We start from the raw sequence: 21,502 nt of genomic DNA on the forward strand, positions 1-21,502 counted from the left end.
AAATTGATAGTGATGGTCGACAGCAGTCGCTGGCCTCACTGGCGATAGGCGGCGATCGTTATCGGGGTTAGTAGCGTTGGCTGCAACTCGTGTATTATCTGCCTAATTCAACATTTTGTTTTTTTCCAGTATGCCAATATACATCGGACAATAATGGGATAGTGGCGTTAATAGATGCTCGTCCAACCAATGGAATTTGCGACACTACTTGTTTGTTTTGTAACAGGCTTAATGTAAGTATTTACTGCAGATTTTGATAACATATGACCAAAGTATTTATTACTTTTATTAGAAAAGAAGAAAATGATTACCTAAGTAGGTAATTAAATCTTCATTTTATCTTATCTTTGGTTGGTTACTTTATATTATCTTGGTGTCAATATTGTAATTGTTACTACTCGTATTTGTAAAATGGTGACTCAAATCTAGTCGGTATATTAATACTCTTATCATTAATAAAATAATATGTTATTGTTATCTGTATCAGAAAGGAATTAAATTTGTAACGGCATCCATAGTGAGCTATATTCTGAATAAGTAATCAAGCATGAAGCCGATCTTAACAAACAATTTTATCTTGTGATGTTGATCTTATATTCAGACGTGATAAGCTCATTCATATGTTGACATTTGAAGGTGGTAGAACGCTCTGTCGTTCGGCTCCGGCGGCACCACCGCCACACCTAATCCTGCCTAATAACGGCAATGTTCCGCGCTGCTGTATTCTGGTTTGAAGGGTGTTGTAAGGGAACCATATTTTTCCGAGGCTAATCTTATCTGGGGTCGATTACAGATGTCTACTGCATGCACGTTAGCTACTCTTATTGCTACATCCCGTAAAAAACCATGTATCCGCCGCTGTATATAAAGAGTTTATATCTTAGTTTATATCTAATGTACCTGTAAACGTAACTCTTAACAATCTTTGACTACTTTTAATATTCCTTTACAGATATCTCATTTATCGGTGGGTTGGCAGCCAATAGAAACAATAGAAAAAGATTATTTCACATTTCTTTACCATCCTCCACCCGAACTGATTTCAAAGGCTTACGCAACCCTTATAAAGAATCTACAATGGGATAAATTCAGTTTTCTCTACGAAGATGATGACGGTATGATTCTTGAAATTTTGTAGAGTTTAAAGTAATATTGACGAGGACTTTTAAGGTATCCTATAAGGTTCGACTCCGGAGGCATCACGGTTGCTCGGTGCTCTGCTTTTAATAATGTTAAACGTTGCTGTGTTAAGGTGTGAAATGTATCATAAGCTGTGATGATGAGGAAGAGACTATAGACATGAATAAAGAGACACTTTTATGCGGAATTCCAATTAAATCCTTTTTTGTAGAAATGGATCAAAGTTGGCCGACCAAAGTTGTGATTCCTGTACTATCTGTTGATTATACCCTAGTGGTTAAAACTCGGCCTCTCAATTGAGGGGTCCGATGTTTGAATCCCATCTCTGATTTTTACGAAGTTATGTGCGATTGTGCATATTATAAATTAATGATCTCTTGCTTTAACGATGGAGGAAAACATCGTGAGGAAACCTGCATAGGTACCCGAGAGATCCTAAAAAAAAATCTCGAAGATATGTGAACTTTACTAATACGCACTTGTCCAGCGCTGTGGACTATGGCTTGATCTTTCTCATTCTGAGAGAAAACCCGTGCAGCAGTGGGATATTAATGGGTTGACGACGGTGGCAGTTGCATCTTGCCATTTTTGAAATTAAAATTAGTTTTTAGCACTTTTAGCATAAAACATATTGTCGACTCATTCAGTTATAAAATCGCTTGTATGATTTTTCCAGGTTTTATACGACAGCAGGAGATTATAAATTCGTGGCCCTATAATAGTGACCAGATACTGTTCAGGAAATTAGACCCTGATGGTGATAATAGAGAGACGTTTAAGTACATAATCAAAGTAATGCATATGAGCTATCATGTGATTGATTGTAATATAAACAATATACGTAAATACATGCACGAGGTTATACAAGTTGATAACTCCACTCAGTATCAAGTACGTATAGTCATTATTGTATACGGGTATTCCCAAACTTAATGCTTCGTTCCTTATTAGATTTTTAAAATAACGATCCCCTTACTGAAATAAAATTTTATTTTATTAAAAGGAAGTACAGTCATAAAGAGTAATAGATTAATTAAATGATAGGCAAGCTTCTTGTCGTTAATTTGTAAATTCTAGGAGCAAGTTTGCTTAATTTTATTCTAAATTTTGATTCAAGTACTAAGTAGCCGCGATCAGGTAAATGTCGCGTACTCTACACGATTAAATGAGATACCCCGAAGGGTACGTTTACCTTTATGTACGTTTACTTTGAGAAACACTGTTAATACTTGCAATCCTTATATCCTCCCTCTTCCCCTCGGACCGCCGTCAGGTGCAAACGCGTCAAGATCTGTATCAGTTAATATTTAAATTTAAATTAAAATAAAGTTTTCGAAAAATCGAAGTGAAATAATAGGAGTGCATAAAACGGAGAAGCTCATATTGTGCTGTGCCCCTGGTACTAAGTGTGAAGACAGAGAGCGTGAGTCATATTCTTTATTCACTCACGAGACCAATCACAACGCCCTAATACTTGTACAGCACACACGCCTATTTGCTGCGCGTGAGCCGATCTGAGTTCACGCCATTTTAAAGCACCCCACCTACTGCGACACCATTGATCAAACGCTCATAATAAGATACGCCCACTTGTTGCGCGTGCGCCGTTTCTGACTTCACGCCATTTTGAAGCACCCCACCTACTGCAACGCTATTGACCAAACGCTTGCAGAACGATACGCCCACCTGTTGCGCGTGCGCCGATTCACCCGTAATAACTTGAGTTTACATTGGACGAAGCACCCCACCTACTGCGACGCTATTGATTATACGCTCACAGCAGTTAAATACAACTATCTGTTGCGAGTTTCCGATTCTGTCTTCATTATTTTCTGCTCAGAACGCAATATGAATACACAAAGCGGAAGCATAGATGTTAATTTAAATAAATCTCTTTCGGAATCCAACCTCACAGTAAATTCCCAAAAGGAAAATAAATCACCCTCTGCATTTGTCTCGACCCGAAACAAAAGAAAGAGAGTTAATGAGGAGTTTAGTACAGAACTAACTGCATTTAAGGAAGAGATAAAACAGTTATTAGTTGTCATGACGTCAAAAAATGAAGAAGAATTAAGAAAAATTACTCCAACACTTGTTGATATCCAGCAATCTAATCGAAATATAGAAAATTCTATTGCCTTCCTCACAGCTCAAAACGAAGAATACAAAAAGAAAATTGAGGAACTAGAAGCTCAAGCACGGGAAGATCGAAAAAACATAACAATATTGGAGGAGAAAATTGAAGATTTGCAAAGAAATGCGAGGAAAGCCAGCTTCGAAATAAAGAATGTACCTAAAAAGGAAAACGAAAATAAAGAAGACTTAATAGAAATGATAAAATGTTTGTCGAAATCTATTGGTTGCGACGTCAGTCGAAAAGAAATACGCGACATTTATAGGGTGCGCACAAAAAAAGAGTCAGTGCGAAATACACCTATTATTGTGGAGACTACAACTACACTGATAAAAAACGATTTTCTCAAAATGTGTAAAGCATTTAATATCAAGCATAAGTCAAAACTATGTGCAAAACACCTAGGCTTTCGAACCTCAGAGGATACTCCCATATTTGTATCTGAAAACTTGACAGCAAAGTCATCTCGCCTGCACTTTCTTGGAAGGGAGTTGGTTAAGTCCAGAAGATATAAATACTGTTGGACCGCCTACGGTAAAGTTTATTTAAGAAGAGATGATAACTCTCCGGTTATAATTTTAAGAGACGAAATGCAGGTACAAAACTTATTGCAGCATGATTGACTATGCCTAGGTAATACTTCTACATTGGGTTGTCTACTTAGATATAAATTTTCTATGTATAAAAGTATTAGCAAAATTGTTCTTAAGCTACTTTCCTCGCTTAATGTTATCTCAACACAAAGACACACAGTATCAACTATACATTATACACAAACTCACTTATATTACAACACTTATCATAACACAAATAATTTTCTATTTGGCTATATATATATAAACAAAATACTCTACACATATTGTTTTTATATGTATACACTCACATACTTTACATGTTATTACGCACATATTTATACCTTGTTAGTTGTGGCATTCTATTTTTACTTTACTAAACTCATAAAAATATTTAAAAGTCAAGATAAAGAAATATACCTATATCTAACGATTTTTCATCCAAAAGAGTATCCTGTACTATACAAAATATTACAATCACTGGTATCATTCTGCACAAAGTTTCACATTCATACATACACTCATAGGATTATTTATGGATAATATTTTTAACACTATAAAAGTAATAGACAATACTGAAATCGCAACGTCAGTTACTTGTGATGCTCAAGATCTAAATAAACATATAAATATTAATAAAAAAGATTTAACAATTATTACTCAGAACATTAGAAGTGTATATAAAAACATAGCCGACTTTCAGATAAATTTATCTAATCTTAATCACGAAATTGATATACTCATTTTGACTGAATGTAGACTTAATCCCTATAAATCTATACCAATAATAAATAACTACACTTCATTCACAACTGAACGACAACTAAACCAAAATGACGGTGTTACAATATATGTGAAAAATAATTTAAAACCTAAAATAACTGAAATAAAATTGGTACAGGCTACATGTTTGCAAATAGAAATTTTTAATAATTTAATATTAGGTATCTACAGATCACCTTCAAATAATAATACTGACAAATTTATTGAATCTCTTCAAAAACACCTTGATACGATAAATAAACATAAAAATATAATACTAACAGGAGATCTAAACATTAATCTTATTACAAAAATGAATGAAACTAACCTCGAACTAAGAAACCGACACAATTACCTGAGTATGCTGTCAGCATATGGTATGTTACCCGGACACGTTTTTCCTACGAGGGCAAGTAGTTGCCTAGACCACGTCATTCTTAAACTAGAAAAGCGGAAAACTAATGCATTTATAGCTGTTATGAATACATCCGTCACCGACCACAATATGGTACTCCTGTGTTTGGCAAAAATAAAAGAAATCAAAACATGTCCTAAAAATAAAACATACATTGATTTTGATAAGGCCCTAGACAATCTTGCAAATAAAAACCTATCCACGCTTCTTTTCTGTGATGATCCTAATAAGATAGTTGACGTTTTAATTAAGAAAATCACGGAATCTATAGAGGAAAATACTACAATTAAGAAGCTATCAAAAAGTAATCGTATTTTAAAACCTTGGATAACTTCTGGTATTTTGCGTTGTATTAAGCACAGAAATAGCATGCAAAAGAAAACTAAAGCTAATCCTTTTGATGAAATATTAAAAATAACGTATAAACGCTATCGCAATTATTGCAACAATCTTATAAAAAAATTAAAACGTATATATGAAAGACGACAACTCTTAGTTAAAAATCCTAAAGTTCTATGGAATAACATAAGAAATATTACAAACATAAAACACCCTAAAATAATCTGTAATGACTTATTAGATATTGACATTGACCCTAACAAATCAGTAAATTTAGTTAATAATTATTTTGCAAATATTGGACGAAAACTTGCCGATAACATCTTAACTGAAATAAACCCTATAATCACAAATAATAGTCCTATAAATAACTTCAATACACAACTCTCGTCATTTGTTTTAGTAGACACCGACCATGACGAAATTAATTCCATTCTTATGAACTTAAAATCAGACGGTGCATCTGGCTGGGATGGAATTTCTGTTAAGTTTCTTAAATCAGCTAGAACTATGCTTGTACCAATAATATGCCACTTAGCTAATTTATGTTTTTCAAAAGGAATCTTTCCTAAACTTTTAAAAAAATCTGTTGTCATTCCAATACACAAGACTGGAGATAAAGGCGATTTAAATAACTATCGACCAATCTCACTGCTGCCAGGTATCTCAAAGATTCTTGAAAAATTAATTAATAACAGACTAATTCAATATCTCAACAAACACCACATCCTGTCAGACGCACAATACGGCTTTAGACAAAACAAATGTACCCAGGACGCCATCTTAAACCTAACTGCACATATAATTGACCAACTTGACCGTAAGAAAAAATGCCTAACAGTCTTTTTGGATATAAAAAAGGCATTTGACACAGTGTCCACAGTCACACTTCTTCGTAAGTTAGAAATGATTGGTGTAAGAGGGACTCAACTTAATTTACTAAGAGATTATCTAAGTGGTCGAACACAAAGGGTTAAAATTGGGGATTTTGTCAGTGACGACCTTGAAATCAGCTGTGGCGTACCCCAGGGAAGTGTTTTAGGACCTACCTTGTTTTTAATATACATAAACGACTTATGTAACCTAAAAATCGATAATGGACTAACATTTTCATATGCAGATGACACGGCATTAGTCTTTTCAGGTAACAGTTGGAATGAAGTCCAAACTGCAGCAGAATTTGGTATTTCTAAAGTAGCTGAATGGCTAAAACTAAATTTACTGACACTCAACGTTACTAAAACAAATTATATATGTTTTGCTATCAATAAAAGTACCCAACCAAAAGATATCACTATCAAAATTCACAGTTGCGATGATTCTAGTAGTAATTGCAAGTGTTCAAATATAGAAAAAGTTTGTAGCACAAAATACCTTGGAATTGTAATTGATCAGAGACTTTCTTGGCATAATCATGTAGAGACAACTACTAGTAGGATACGAAAATTAATTTGGATTTTTAAGTCACTTAGAAATGTTGCGTCAAACAAAATCTTAAATCAAGTTTACTGCGCTCTTGCTCAATCTATCTTGACATACTGCATCCCTGTGTGGGGTGGCTGTTCTAAAGTAAAATTCCTTGAATTGGAAAGGGCACAGAGACTACTTATTAAAGTAATGTATAAAAAGTCTTACAGATTCCCCACAATAGAATTGTATTCCCTCAGCAATTTGCTAAGTGTCAGAAAATTATATATACTACACTCATTGCTTGAAAGACATAAAACTGCTACAAAAGATTCTAAAAGTTATAGGAGAGGAAAAGTAAAAATCGATACTGATGCAGTTAACACAAAATTTGCCGTACATCAATATAAAAAACAATCAGGCTACTTATACAACAAAGTAAATGCCCTTTTAAATATTTATTCTTTGCACAAACGTGATTGTAAAATCACCATAATTGAATGGTTAAAGAAAATGGACTATGATGAGAGTGAAGAATTATTAAATGTAATTTCATAAACGCACACACACACACACACACACACACGCACACACACACACACACACACACACACAACACTCTCACACACGCACACACACACACACACACAACACTCTCTCTCACACACACACACACACACACACACACCCACACACACACACACACGACACTCACACACACACACACACGCACACACTTAGTTAGTAAGTGAAGTAAACTTGTAATTTTAGATAATCATATTTGTATTATGCTATGGAAGAGCGGGGCTTCCTGTTACAGGTATAAATATACTTAAAAGGAGGCCCCAACAATGGATTACTTATGTAACTTTATTGATATAAATAAAATATTTTTCATTTTTCATTTTCATTTTCATTTTTCATTTATATATTGTAATCTTTCTGAAAATGTGTCTTTAAGTTGTGATGACTGAGGAGGCTTCGAAATACCTTAAAAATCAAACGATCTGTATTAAATCTACTTTTACCTTTAGTTTTTGCTCTTACAACGCTATATTCCAAATACGGATAAACTATCTAGGTTTTTGAAAATATACATAATATAGTGTAGGTTTTTAATATTAGCATTCTCAAATAATATAACAATGTTTATTTTTATATCGTATTACCTTACCGTCTATTCCTTCTCCGTTTGTAGAGCTTTATATTGACAGCTCTCGACGCATATACAGTGAACCTCAAGGACATCCCTGACCTAATGGCAAACGTCTCCACACTGCACTTGACAACGGAAGACAAGGATTTGTGGAATGACATAGACATGGACACTCGCTTCGCTATTAGGGTGAGATATCCTTTATGATTTTTTTACTCTCTTGAAATTATTGAAAGCATACTTTACTCGCAGAGAGTTGCACATAAAGAAACTATACGTGAATAATCAGTTCAATTATATGTCATACAATATTAGGAATGCCAAATGTTCGCTTGGTCTATACAAAGTTGCTGACCTTGCTCAATGGCTTGATGGAGTGGAATCCAGCTGTCGATATTTTCTGCATGCCTCTTGCTGAACTTCGCAGCACGGCAGGAGCGTACATTGAACGCTTTAAAACGAATTGGAAAGAGTTTCTGTAATGTTTTATTGCTGTGTTTTGTGTATAATAAATAAATAAATAAATAAAAGTTAGCAGGAAATTATTTTTATAAGCGTTAGTGTGAGTGTAGATATGACTAAACGGAGACGAAAAGCATCGTATATATATATTTTTACACACTTACCTATATATTTAATCAATTTGTTCGTGTAGTAGATTTTTAATTTAAGTAATTAAATTAATACCACAAACCCCTATAATTTTAAATAACATATTTTATTCACAAACGACATATTTAAAGCTTCCATTGCGACTTTTAAAATGTTCAATATGTAAATGGAATTTCTGCCAAGAATTTGTGAAACTGGAACAAAACCAAAAGTTATCGAAAAGGACACTTCGTTAAAACTACTAACAAATCAACTTCCACTAAGTTACACTCCCGGCGGGAACATATTGAGACTGCTCTTAACAAGTGTTCCGGTACTGGAAATACCTAGGTTTTGGTGTCTACCTCGAGGTTATTTAAATTATACTTACTTACTTACTTACTCCGGTGGCTCGTCGAACCGAAGTGAGTCTTGGCCTCCGATACGAGAAGTCGCCATTTCTCCCGATCCTGTGCAATTTGTTGTTAGTTATCTTGTCCTAGCTCCCTGAGGTCCCTGACTGCTTCGTCTTTCCAGCGGTATTTAGGCCGTCCGACTGGTTTTCGCCCGTCAAGGACACCCAGGTATGCGCGCTTCGGGGTTCGATCTTCTCCCATTCTCTCTACGTGTCCGAGCCATCGGAGCCTGCTTGACTTGGTTTCGCCTATGATATTAGGCTCGGAGACCAGCTCTTCTATCTCGCGGTTCCTACATATTTTTAGAATATATATTCCTATATAAAAAATTCCAGATATATTTTAGCGATATTTTTCTTAAAATGAAATAATAACACCATTCAAGTCATCACAGGCCATTATAACCTATTATTATTATTATTTTATAATAAGAGTAGCAGACGAGCATGCAGTTCACCTGATTGTAAGTGACTACTGCCGTTCATGGGCATCTAATCGTAATCAACCCCAGACAACATGAGAGTACTAGCCGAGGTCGACGAGGTCGGCGCCGCTACCCCTGAGGACTAATTTGGGAAGGCTCATAAAAGTATGTCTCCCTTACCACACCCTTCAAACCACAACACAGCGACGTTTAACAATCCTATTATTAGGCAAAAATGGTGGTGGTGCCGCTGGAGTCTAACCACTGAGGGTTCTACCCCCTTTCCACTATAAGATTATATTCAGTAGCTAATCTAGTGAAGGATTCTCTTGAGAGAAAATCTGTATCCAGCGATGAGACAATACATTGATTACATCCACACTTTCATCCACTTCTAATGTTACATTTATTTTCTTAGTTGGAGACTGCACTGACTGCTGATGCATTGACGCACCTGGAAAAGGCAATCAGAAGCATTATTGAGACCGGGAAGTATACCAGACATATTGATCTACCACCGCCGCTCTGCTTCAAGGAGGAGAAGGCGGAGTACGAAATATCAGCGTGGCCAATGGGAGACGTGTTGAGGGAGTCTCTGCTCAATGTAATTGCTTTTTAACACGCTTTTATTAGCTTGGGTTGTATGTATGTATGTATGTACATAATAGAGTAACGGAATCTTTGAACCCGATTTCTATCCACTTTGAAAGTTTAGGTTAATTCAAAATTTTGAAAAAATATCAAAAACCAATGACAATACACGATTTTAATAATTTTGTACCATTGTCCTTATCAACATCCTCAGGATTAACGATTTTCGAGGCGAGCGAAAACGCCTTAGAGAAAGTTCAAGCAAAGTTACTAGATTGATTTTTAGTTTTGAAAAATAATGATGTTATTATATTATAGTAAGAAACGGAGATACAGAATTTTTTTAGGGTCTGTATCCAAAGGGTAAATACGGAACTTTATTACTTAGCCTCCGTTGTCTGTTCATCTGTCAGTCTGCCCGTCTTTCACAGGCCTCTATCTCTGGAACCGTAATACATGTAGGCACTTGAAATTTTCTTAGAATGCGATATATGTTACGGGTAATGCTAGAATAATGAATAAAACTAAATTAAAATAGGTTTCTTGGGTAGAGTCCGAATTATAATCCAAATACATTTAAGATGCGGTATTTACTCGGACATAACTCTACCCAAGGTCTACCCAAGACTGGCAAGAGGGTCGCTTCAAGTTAGACAGTAGCTACAACCTGCCACCGAAACGGAAATCCTCTATGCTAGAAATATGTGTGACGGTGGTACCTCCCCGATCGAAATAAATCGGTTCTGCCATATTTTGAACTGATTCGTGATAAGTATTTTATAATATGAAAATCTTTTCTTCCAGACAACCGCAGAAGGTTTCACGGGGCACATCGAGTTTGACAAAGATGGCAGAAGGACCAACTTTAAACTACATTACTCAAAACTGAGCACTGAAAGCCAGTTTATTCATGTTGGTTATTGGGACTCCAAGAAAGACGTGATCACGAATGAACGGGCTGTCATTGATAGATCTTCGGCAAGGAGTTCTAAATCTGTTATAAGGGTAAGTGTGGATACCGTTTGATATATATATAAGGTATTATTCCTTAGGAATTGCAATGAATCTGTCACTGCGTCAGGAAGAACGATTGATTTATAATTGAAGGTTAGAGATATCTTAGGACGGCAATAATAACTTAATGCAGTCCGTCAGAGAGTCCTACTTCAAGTCGGCTACGGACACGTTATTACCCTTAAGGACTAAGTTGGAATGCCTAGTAAAAGTACTTCACACCTAAACCTATAAGGCAGAAATAGATTTAGTGGTAACGTCTCCAGAGATTTTAATCTCTTAATGAATTACATTGACAGATATTTTAGATTTCTATAAAATGCTCCTAAATTCTCAGTATCACAATTTATAAATAGTAGATTGAGTGTTTTGATTCTAACAGGTTGTCTCAAAAAAAGGATTGCCATATTTTGACATAGTCACCACCAACGATACCACAAGCTTCAGGGGTTACGGCGTGGATCTCATCGACGCTATTTTCAAACACATAAAAGAAAATCAAAATGTGAATTTGAGATATGAATTCTACAGAGTGAATGAAGATAAATATGGCAATCGTATCACTGGGACCAGGAAATGGGATGGAATGATTGGAGAGCTGCTGGAACATGTTAGTATATTCATTTATTATTGGAGAAGAGGTGAGATGACCTCGGTACGGGTCTCCTCTCAGTGGGACAACAATGAGTAAACGACGAACCCGTTTTATAAGATTAAAATAGCTAATAAGCTATTTGATGGTAAGTTGTGCCTGCCCATGCATTGTGACTGCCCATGGACGTCTTTGATCAAATGTATATAGAATCTGAAGCCGATCGTGGGTAGCCATTTCTAAAAACTGAAAAGGATACCCTCACATGTAAGTCAGCGGGAATCCACTTCCTTCCATCGAGACGCATGAACTGCTTCACGCAGAAATTAGTGTGGCGGTGTTACCTCCGCGATCAAAGCATACTAGCTCCATCAACTTAAGTATGGCGGCTGTATCTTCCTGGTTGAACCATACTGTCTCTACATTTCATACCTTTTACGTGATTAAACATAAGTTCACTAATGTCGTTCAAATCGTTCCAGAATGCAGATTTGGCCATATGTGACCTGACAATAACATCTGAGCGGAACTCAGTTATTGACTTTTCGACGCCGTTCATGTCGTTGGGAATCAGCATATTGTTGAAGGAAGCCCCTCCAGAGGACCCTGATATGTTCTCGTTCATAAAACCTCTGGCTTTGGATGTATGGCTTTATTTAGCCACCACTTATATTATTGTATCGTTTGTGTTACTCATTTGTGCAAGGTAATTAAATAGATTCGATACTAGTAGGTCAATAGAAGATAGTATTATAGTAGTAGCGGATAATATATATATATACTTATATTATATATGTATATTATACATATACAGTAATACCTCGGACTTACACGAATTACCGATCGCGGGGACCGAGTGAAAATCGCGTAAGTCGAATTCGCGTAAGGGTATGCATGTACATACCATCGTATGGTATGATTTAGAAAGTGTTGACTTCGTGCAACAAATACAAATGTTTACATGAATAATTGTAAGGTTAGTAAGCTTATTTTTTATATAGGTCCGAGGTTAAAATCCTAGGGACGTACCGATAATTTTTCAATTTATCGCGTAGTAGATATTAAATGATTAGAAATGATCACTTGTTTAAATAGCGAAGGGAAACATCGCGAGGAAACCTGCACGCCTTAAACTTCTTACAACATAACGCACTCATTAAGGTATAATAATAGGGGAAATTATAAAACGATCGAATAAAAAAAACTTAGCGACTGATTATGTTATACTCTTTTAATAACTTGTGCGACTACATTACTAAGTGAGTGACTGGAAATATAGAGAGGCAACGTTAGTATTAAGATAGATTGGGTTTTTCTAATTGAATTGGTTAGGTTAGGTTGGAATATAATATAAGACAATATAAAACTAAGCGAGCAGGGCGCCCTGCGAGCGGGTGGGCCCAATTTGCATGAATTCAGACCTTACCTTTATTCATGATCAATGACATGAGCACACAATATTTTAATTATTATAGTATTTTTCAAAGTGGTTTTTGTATTCGAAACACTTCATTTAAAATAAAATACTGCTCAGTATTAAAAAAAAATGCTAAATATTGAATACAACGCAGGACGTAATGTTTACACTTAGACAAATATTAGGTCGCTCAAATATCATTACAGAAGCTTCATTAAGCTTCTCATTTCGTATTTTAAGTAACTCACATTATTAATGTTTGTAAGTTGCTGTTCTGTTGATTTCTCGTCACTCGCAGCCAGTCGCTCACTTAGTAATACTATAACCAAAATTCATTATTTTTGTCATTCAAAACTTTTATTTGCAGTCACGCGTTTAAATACTACCCTAATAATAGGACTATAGTATTTACTATATTGATATAAGTTTTAATGTGTTTTAGAATGAGCCAAGCTGATTGGGTAAACCCCCATCCCTGTAATCAACACCCTGAAAATTTACAGAACATTTGGAGTCTCTATAATTGCATGTGGCTAACAATGGGTGCTATTATGACCCAGGGTTGTGATATTTTGCCTCGGTAAGTGTCCAACATTAATAGATAACAAAGTTTAAACGCTTCAGTAAATGTTTCATTGAAGCCGAGTATAAAAGCCTAGGTGATTGAATGAACGACATTTTAGGCACCCGTTTTTTGTAGGTTTTTTATAAAGGTGATCAAAGCAAACTAAAATATTATATTTTTTTGAAGTTGCCTTTGATCACCCAGGTGATTTTGTGCCAGGTGATTCATGTGGAATAGACCAAAATTATATCTTAATATCTAACAATACCTAAATATGTCCATAGAGAAAATTGCCTGCTGAAAGGGTAGAATATGAAATAAATAATAAATTAATGTTAAAAAAGTTTTTTAAAACAAGTTATTTAGTAACGTATTTTTGTGTTCCGTATTCTTCTTAGAAAACCTATTTCATTGAAATCAAAAAATATATAACCAGATGCTGAAATTGACATACAAAATTTTCGCTAAATCTAAATCGAGATTTAATAATATTAGTTTAATAGTATTATTTGATATTGTTTAATGTTAAAAATTTTATTGTACTAGCTGTAAATTTGAAGATGGCGTCATAAATTCGTCGTACCAACTCAGAAAAATTTCGTGGGCTCATACACAACAACTTTGCTACAAATCATAATATAATCAAATTCATATTTTACGATCCTATAAAGGACATACAGACAAAAATATTTTAGTACCAGTATATTAAGATAGTATTTTAAAGGTGGTTGAACCCTTTCTAGTTCGACTCCGGCGGCACCACCGCCACATCCATTTCTACCTAATAACAGCAGTGTTAGGACCTGCTGTGTTCCGGTTTGAAGGGTGTGGTAAGGGAGACATACTGTTCCGAGGCGTTCCAGCTTAGTCCTCAAGGGTAGCGGCGCATCTGTGGCCGACCTCAGGTAGGAATATCTAATCCTATCTGGGGTTGATTACAGATGTCCATGGGCGGCAGTAGCCACTTACCATCAGGTGGACTGCATGCTCGTCTGCTACTCTTATATTATATATATAAAAAAAAAACAAATTTATTTTTAAAATACATTCCAGAGCTGCCGGATCTCGCTGGGTGACGGGTATGTGGTGGTTCTTCGCTCTCATCATCACGGCGTCCTACACGGCCAACATGTCGACATTCCTCAGTAACAGTCGCAGAAGCAGCGAGATTACTGATGTGAAAGCCTTATCGGAGCAGAACAAAGTGGCGTATGGTGCGGTGCTTAATACATCTACATATAATTTTTTTAAGGTAAACTGCAGAATTTTTATAAAAACGAAAATCCTGACTGCTTAAAAATGCCTTTGTCAGTTCCATGATTTACAAGAATCCAATTATATCTCATATGATAAAATTCTTCCTTCATCTTTCTGGCTGTTCGGATTGCAATAGTTATCTTCACTGCTCAGATAGAGATCTTTGATGTGGCTCATGTGGTCAGATGGCTGACCACATGAGCCACATATATGTTGGTAACTCTGAGGACTAAGTTGTAACGTCTTGAATAGATTCGGATCCGTTATCACTGATTGATATATGCATCATGATCATGCTTTTGAAAATTCTTTTTTTTGAGAACTCTCTGGCGCGTGGGTTTCCTTATGATGTTTTCCTTTACTGTTAAAGGAAGTGATAATAAATTTCTAATATGCACATAACTTTGCATGATCAGAGGTATGCATGCTGGGATTTTAAACCCTAAATCGAGAAACCGATTCAAACCAACAACAACAACAAACAACTTTATTAATTCAGTAATTATAAAATTTCAGAATTCAAACGATCCTGTTTACCAAAAAATTTGGAACGTGATGAGTTCCGCCAAACCCTCAGTCTTCACGAACAACAATGATGAGGGCAAAGAGAGAGTGTTACGGAGCAAAGGGCAGAACTACGCGTTCTTCATGGAATCCACTGCTATTGAATACTTCATGCAACGAAATTGCTCCTTGAAAATGGTAGGATCCCAACTTGACTCTAAGGATTACGGAATCGGGATGCCAAAAAGTAAGAAATTTCTTTGTGATAAATAAAAATAATTGTGAATTTACTTAATAGCGAAGGATACTAATGTATGCAGGTTTCCTCACGATGTTTTCCTTCGCCGTTTAACAAGTGATAATTAATTTCTAATACGCACATAACTTTGAAAAATCAAAGGTGCGTGGGATTTAAACCTCGGACCCCTCGACTCAGAGGCCGAGTTTCTTTACCACTAGGCTATCACTGCCTTATTACTGGAAGCTCCTTAATAAACAAAAGAAGGTTTAAACATTCGTTTACGTTTTTGGTCTTATAGAAGCTAATAGGTTTTAATTTGTTTGTGACTCTAATATTATTTTAACTGATTTTTCAGATTCTCCACATAAAACATTGATAGATAATGCAATATTAGCGTTGCAAGAATCAGGAGATTTATTAAAGCTAAAAACAAAATGGTGGGAACAGGAAGACATCAAAGAAAGTTGTAAGGTAAAAAAAATATATTTTTTGTCTGTTTTAAATTCTTTACTTTGTAAAATGGTCTTCTGGGGTAGCACATGAACTACAAAGCCAATACATGAGCGACAGTTATTTTATTGCGACCAGTAATTTTTACCACCTTTTTAAACAAACAAATTGTTATTTTATAGAATTCAGAGTCCGAGGAGGATGATAGTGGTTCTCTGCAGATGAAAAATACCAGTGGAATATTCTTGGTGTTACTCTTTGGTGGGATACTGGGTTTCTTCGTTGCAGTTATCGACTTTCTACTACATGCCCGACAGATTTGTGTCAAGGAAAAGGTATGTGAACGTTTCGAATAGGGACAATGTATAATTTATTAATTAAAATAATAACAAAAAATGACGCTTCCAAGACTTACAGCTCCACGCTAGCAATTTTTGTGTGCTTTTTGTGGCTGCCATGCTATGCCAAAACACCCTGACCCATTGTTGAAATCTAAATTTTAAAAAATCTATCTGTTTGACTGTCGATCATATTTCATGTCATATTTTAATTCTTTTTCACAACTATCAACTCACGTGTATCTAAAAGTCGCTAGTTTAGGAATCAGTATTGATAGTTTTAAATTAATTGAATAAATGATTTTTTTTATAATAGTGTTCTGTCATATTCAAGTAATGACAATAAGCGCCTAGTGATAGTTAACGAGCAAGTGTTGTGAGTGCAAAAACGTAACTTTAACGATACATTATTGAGTCAAAACATTCCTATAAGAACTGAATCGGCCTGCGACTTGTAGGTAGGTAAATTACAAATGCACTGTTTGAATTTTTTATAATAGTGTTCTGTCATATTCAAGTAATAACAATAAGCGCCTAGTGATAGTTAACGAGCAAGTGTTGTGAGTGCAAAAACGTAACTTTAACGATACATTCGTGAATATACTAACCCTTAAGCCTTCGGAGGGACATAGGTTCCCTCTGCGTGTTCTACCGACTTTACAATGGTGAGTGTTTTGAGGAACTGTTTGATCTGGTTCCTACGTCGCCTTTCCTTCATCGCACCACTCGCCGAAGGCTGAAGTTCCATCCACATCAACTGGACCCGTGGCGGTCCTCCACGGTTCGGTTTAATCGATCATTTTTGCCGCGTACGTGCAAAATGTGGAGTGAACTTCCTACTGAGGTATTCCCTCAGGACTATGACATGGGGCTCTTTAAGAGGGGTGTAAAAAGAGCTCTCCTTCAAAGCCGGCGATGCATTGGCGACTCCTCTGGTGTTGCAAATGTCCATAGGCGACGGTGACTGCTTTCCATCAGGCAGCCCGTCTGTCTTATCGTTAGGTTACATATAAAAAAAAAATAAAAAAATATATACTCTTATACAGCCAGGGGAATATTCATGAATATTATAAATTTATAACTTACACGTACTTTCTACATTATAAAAAAATTGTACATCAGTACATCACGATCGTATTACTTAAGTCGATTATATAATATTTATATCACACGAAAATAAGCTGGTAAGGTTTAAATTTTGACTGCATCGTAGCGTCGTATTGTATGCAGGCTTTAATTGGGAAAGCTCAGAAACTTGGCAACTTTCCTAAATTGATAAAAGTAGCTTGTGTTAGTTCACACTTACATTATACTAGCTAAATCTCTTTCATACTAATGTTTTAAAAACGCAGAAATGAAATTGAAACACGATATTCTATGACGTAATCGCAATTATTAATTCTATACTTTCTAAGTGTACCTACCACCCTTATATAATTAGTGAAGGTTAGAAGTCAGATTCGTATAATTAATTTTAGTATTGGTAGAGGAAACAATTAATCCACAATCATAAATCCACAATTTTAGAAATTATAGTGTCACTATAAGAACTGAATCGGCCTGCGTCTTATACTAATTACAAGTGCACTTAATAGGAAATATATACATATATAATAGGAAATATATCAATTAATTTTCGTCTGCTAAAGTTATGTAAATTTCAAACGTTAGGTAAACACAAGTATGAAAGTACTGTAACCAGGCGTTTGTTTAAACTGTCATGGTTCTCGAAATGCATGTTTTAATTGCTGCCATGTACTTAAAGGTACTTGAGACGACTAGTTTTATGGCTAAGTCCTTACGTGACAGAATGTGACATAAAGCCCTCGTCTAAAAGACGCTTAATATGTCGCCAGAAAGTAACGGCACAATTTTGTTGTTAGAATATTGTGTTACCGTACAATGTACATACGCATAAAAATATATAGTTTTCTTACGATAATGAGTGTAAAAAGGCTCTATAAATAAATGTCTTATCAATATTAATAACACAAACTATTTTCTTGATCCAATTTACAACTTTTATTATTCCCGCGTAAAATACAAGTCTCGCGCCAAGCGCGTTCTTTTTCTTGTTTTATGCTAATGCACACAATCGTATAACCCATACAGCCAATGACTATATAAATGGGCACTTATTATTATAAAGTAACACATCATGCATATAACACAAAATAATTAATTAAAATAATACTATAATTAAATAATTTGAATATATTGCTAACAATATGATGATTTCAATTTCATGAATGGCTATAAACATGTGACCTTTTTTAAGTGCAACTAAAAATGTATTTAGGAAACTGACCTACATACAACCCTACTTTAGATTCTACGTATGTACTTGCATTTTGAAAATAACACCAAATCAGCAATTTTAATTTGTAAGGCGACGACGTGCCAAAGGACAATGCCCATGAAAGTATGGACCGCCGTCCAGAGTTGCGTCATATTGAAACTTGTTGTGGACGATGTATAATTAACCAAATACTACCACCAATAATTATTTTTTAGATCAGCACCCGGGTTCTGAAGTTATTTACCGAAATGTTACATAACCTCAAAATCGAAAATATCCGACGATAGATTTATGGTCGGTTTTAACTGATAGTAGGTATCTATAATGTAGTTCGACTAACATATTCCATTTACTTTTAAAGGTAGTAGGTAAAAAAAACCTAAAATAATCCTAAAAACCTAAAATAATGAAATCCGAGTATAAAATACCGCCTCATATATTATTTTACTCTTTGATACCGCCATTTTAATTTTTAAGAACAACAATCAACATTTCGTCTTATTTTATCTTAAATGGAACCCCCTTGTTCAAAGAAACTATTCTGATAGACAAACTATGTAAAAAAAAAACAAAAAATAATTTTAATATTACTTTCATTTTGATGCCTGAGAAAAATCATTAATCAAAACACTAATAGATCTTATCTGAATTCCGAGTATAAAATTCCGCCATTTTAATTTTTAAGAACAACAATCAAGATTTCGTCTTATTTTATCTTAAATGGAATCCCCTGTTCAAAGAAACTATTCTGATCGACAAATTATGTAAAAAAATCAAAAAATAATTTTAATATTACTTTCATTATGACGCATGAGAAAAATCAGTAACAAGAATGGGCATTCTCCTTTTACTGTACCATCTCTGAGTCATGAAATAACATCGTAAAATATAAACGTGACAAGGAGGGATAAATGAACTTTTCATTTAAATATTTTAATACCTACTAATAAAATATTTTGATTTGTTTTAATTTTTTAGATAGATTAGTAAAGATTACTCGCCCCTAGCCCAATAGATAGTTTTAAATGTCATTGCCTAACCCTAAGGCGCTGCGCAAACGGGGACACTTTCTGTTACTGACACAGCACACCATCACAAGCAACCGTGCTCACTGTGTCCCGTGTCGGCAATCGGACACAGTTGCCGATGTCCTGTCACCGACACGGGACACCACTAGAAACCGTAGCTGTAAGAAACCGTAATTGTAAGGAAATTTGTTAATGTTGCTTGTGTCTTCAACTGACGACTTTTAGTTTCCAGTTACCGACACCGAACACTTCTTGATCGTTATGAATATAGTGTTAAGTGGAAGCAACTGGACACACGTATGCGCAGGGAGTTGAATGATTTCATACTGATTCTATAGAAATCAAATATTCATCGGTAGCTTGTGTCTGACACAAGACACAAAAGTCTCCCCGTTTGCGCAGCGCCTAAGAAAATGTAACCATTTGACAATTATTGTCACTGTCAATTATTTTCGTGTTTGAACAATATTTAAAAAATGTAGTTCTTAGATTGTTTACGAACGAAACGATATTTGTTCGCAGTTTTTCTTCAATCTTGTGTCTGTCTTAACTGCGCATGTCGGCATTATTCCGCGTAAATTACACCATGACAGCCATTAAACGTCTCACAGAATTGTCAGCTGTTTAAGTCATTTAATGGCTTCCTTCAATTACAAGGCGGTGAGATATCTATACTTATCTGTTTCTACAGATAACATTCGGGGAAGCGCTTGCGAGCGAGTGGCGCGCGTCGCTCAACCCGCGCACGCTACACAAGCCGGCCGCACCGCCTCGCTCTGCGCCGCCGTCAACCGCCTCGCCGTCACCACTGCGCGAGCGCTCCAAGTCGCGCGCTGTATCCGTTATACGAGCTGCCTCGTCCTTCATCAACTTTGACGAAATTTATTGAAGGAATTTTAGCTCCCATCATCAGTGGCATAATAAATGGTACGGATTCTTGGAGTGTGTCAGTTCTGTTTTCCATTTCGATTACATTGACATATTCATAGTTTGGTGTTGTTAAACTTAATGTCCGTTTTCCAATATTTTCATGACATATAACGAAGCGCAAGGAAATATACTTAAACGTTCTCTACAATGTTACAGAATTATTTGTCGCTGAACTACTTAATAGGATTATATGTTGTTTAATTTTTAAGGAAATCTTTACTTGTTATTTAAGTTTTATAATTTTAATAGAGAATGTCAGAATTTTATAGTTCATGAGAAATAGATGTCTCAAATGTGTATTTTTAAAATAAAAATTATATGTTTTGTTTTAAATAGTGGTATTATTTGACGACGTTACATTAAAAATTCAAAAACACTTATTTTTGGGTTGACTAAATTACTTCTTACTTCTTGCTAACTGTTAGTAATTGTCGTGGAAGCGTTGGCAAGCGAGTGGCGCGCGTCGCTCAATCCGCGCACGCTGCACAAGCCGGCCGCGCCGCCTCGCTCTGCGCCGCCGTCACCCACCTCGCCGTCACCACTGCGCGAGCGCTCCAAGTCGCACGCTGCATCCGTTATACGACCTGCTTCGTCTTTTTATTTATTATTATTATTATAAGATTTTCTAAATGGCACGGGTGCTTAAAATGTGTCCGTTTATTTTTCGTTTCATTTACATGTCATGTTTATAGACCATATTTGGTGTTGCCTAACTTGATGTTCATTTTTCAATATTTTCATGAAATTAAACTAAGCGCGGAAGAAAAGATGCTTAAACATCGTGTTCAATGTTACACACTTGTTCATCGCTGAACTACTAAGATTAAATGTTGTTTAATTTTCACATGGTTTTTACTTGTTATTTAAGTATTATAATTTTAATAGATAATCTAATAATAATATTATACTACATATTAGAA

General features: G+C 35.4%; 2 protein-coding genes across 3 annotated transcripts in view; both read left to right on the forward strand.

Annotated features, from left to right (window-relative positions):
* LOC140744898 (glutamate receptor ionotropic, kainate 2) overlaps positions 1–21,164 on the forward strand; it is a 21,845-nt gene extending 681 nt beyond the window's left edge. For both annotated transcript variants that reach the window (XM_073076597.1, XM_073076598.1), the window contains exons 3-16: positions 130–233; positions 953–1,115; positions 1,817–2,031; positions 7,968–8,114; positions 9,775–9,960; positions 10,752–10,952; positions 11,344–11,571; positions 12,036–12,259; positions 13,413–13,550; positions 14,589–14,787; positions 15,309–15,543; positions 15,893–16,008; positions 16,170–16,322; positions 20,344–21,164. In XM_073076597.1, the coding sequence (XP_072932698.1) occupies positions 130–233; positions 953–1,115; positions 1,817–2,031; positions 7,968–8,114; positions 9,775–9,960; positions 10,752–10,952; positions 11,344–11,571; positions 12,036–12,259; positions 13,413–13,550; positions 14,589–14,787; positions 15,309–15,543; positions 15,893–16,008; positions 16,170–16,322; positions 20,344–20,541 (2,507 nt within the window). In that variant the 3' untranslated portion in view covers positions 20,542–21,164. The remainder of the gene's footprint in view (positions 1–129; positions 234–952; positions 1,116–1,816; positions 2,032–7,967; positions 8,115–9,774; positions 9,961–10,751; positions 10,953–11,343; positions 11,572–12,035; positions 12,260–13,412; positions 13,551–14,588; positions 14,788–15,308; positions 15,544–15,892; positions 16,009–16,169; positions 16,323–20,343) is intronic.
* LOC140745111 (uncharacterized) lies at positions 2,989–3,897 on the forward strand. The gene has a single exon (XM_073076883.1). The coding sequence runs from the start codon at positions 2,989–2,991 to the stop codon at positions 3,895–3,897; it is 909 nt and encodes a 302-aa protein (XP_072932984.1).
* Positions 21,165–21,502: the final 338 nt, after the last annotated feature.

This window comes from Epargyreus clarus, unplaced genomic scaffold, assembly GCF_041222505.1.
Source record: "Epargyreus clarus isolate Ecla_fem2 unplaced genomic scaffold, WU_Ecla_fem_2.2 ptg000009l, whole genome shotgun sequence".
In the NCBI taxonomy this organism is placed as follows: Eukaryota; Metazoa; Arthropoda; class Insecta; order Lepidoptera; family Hesperiidae; genus Epargyreus; species Epargyreus clarus.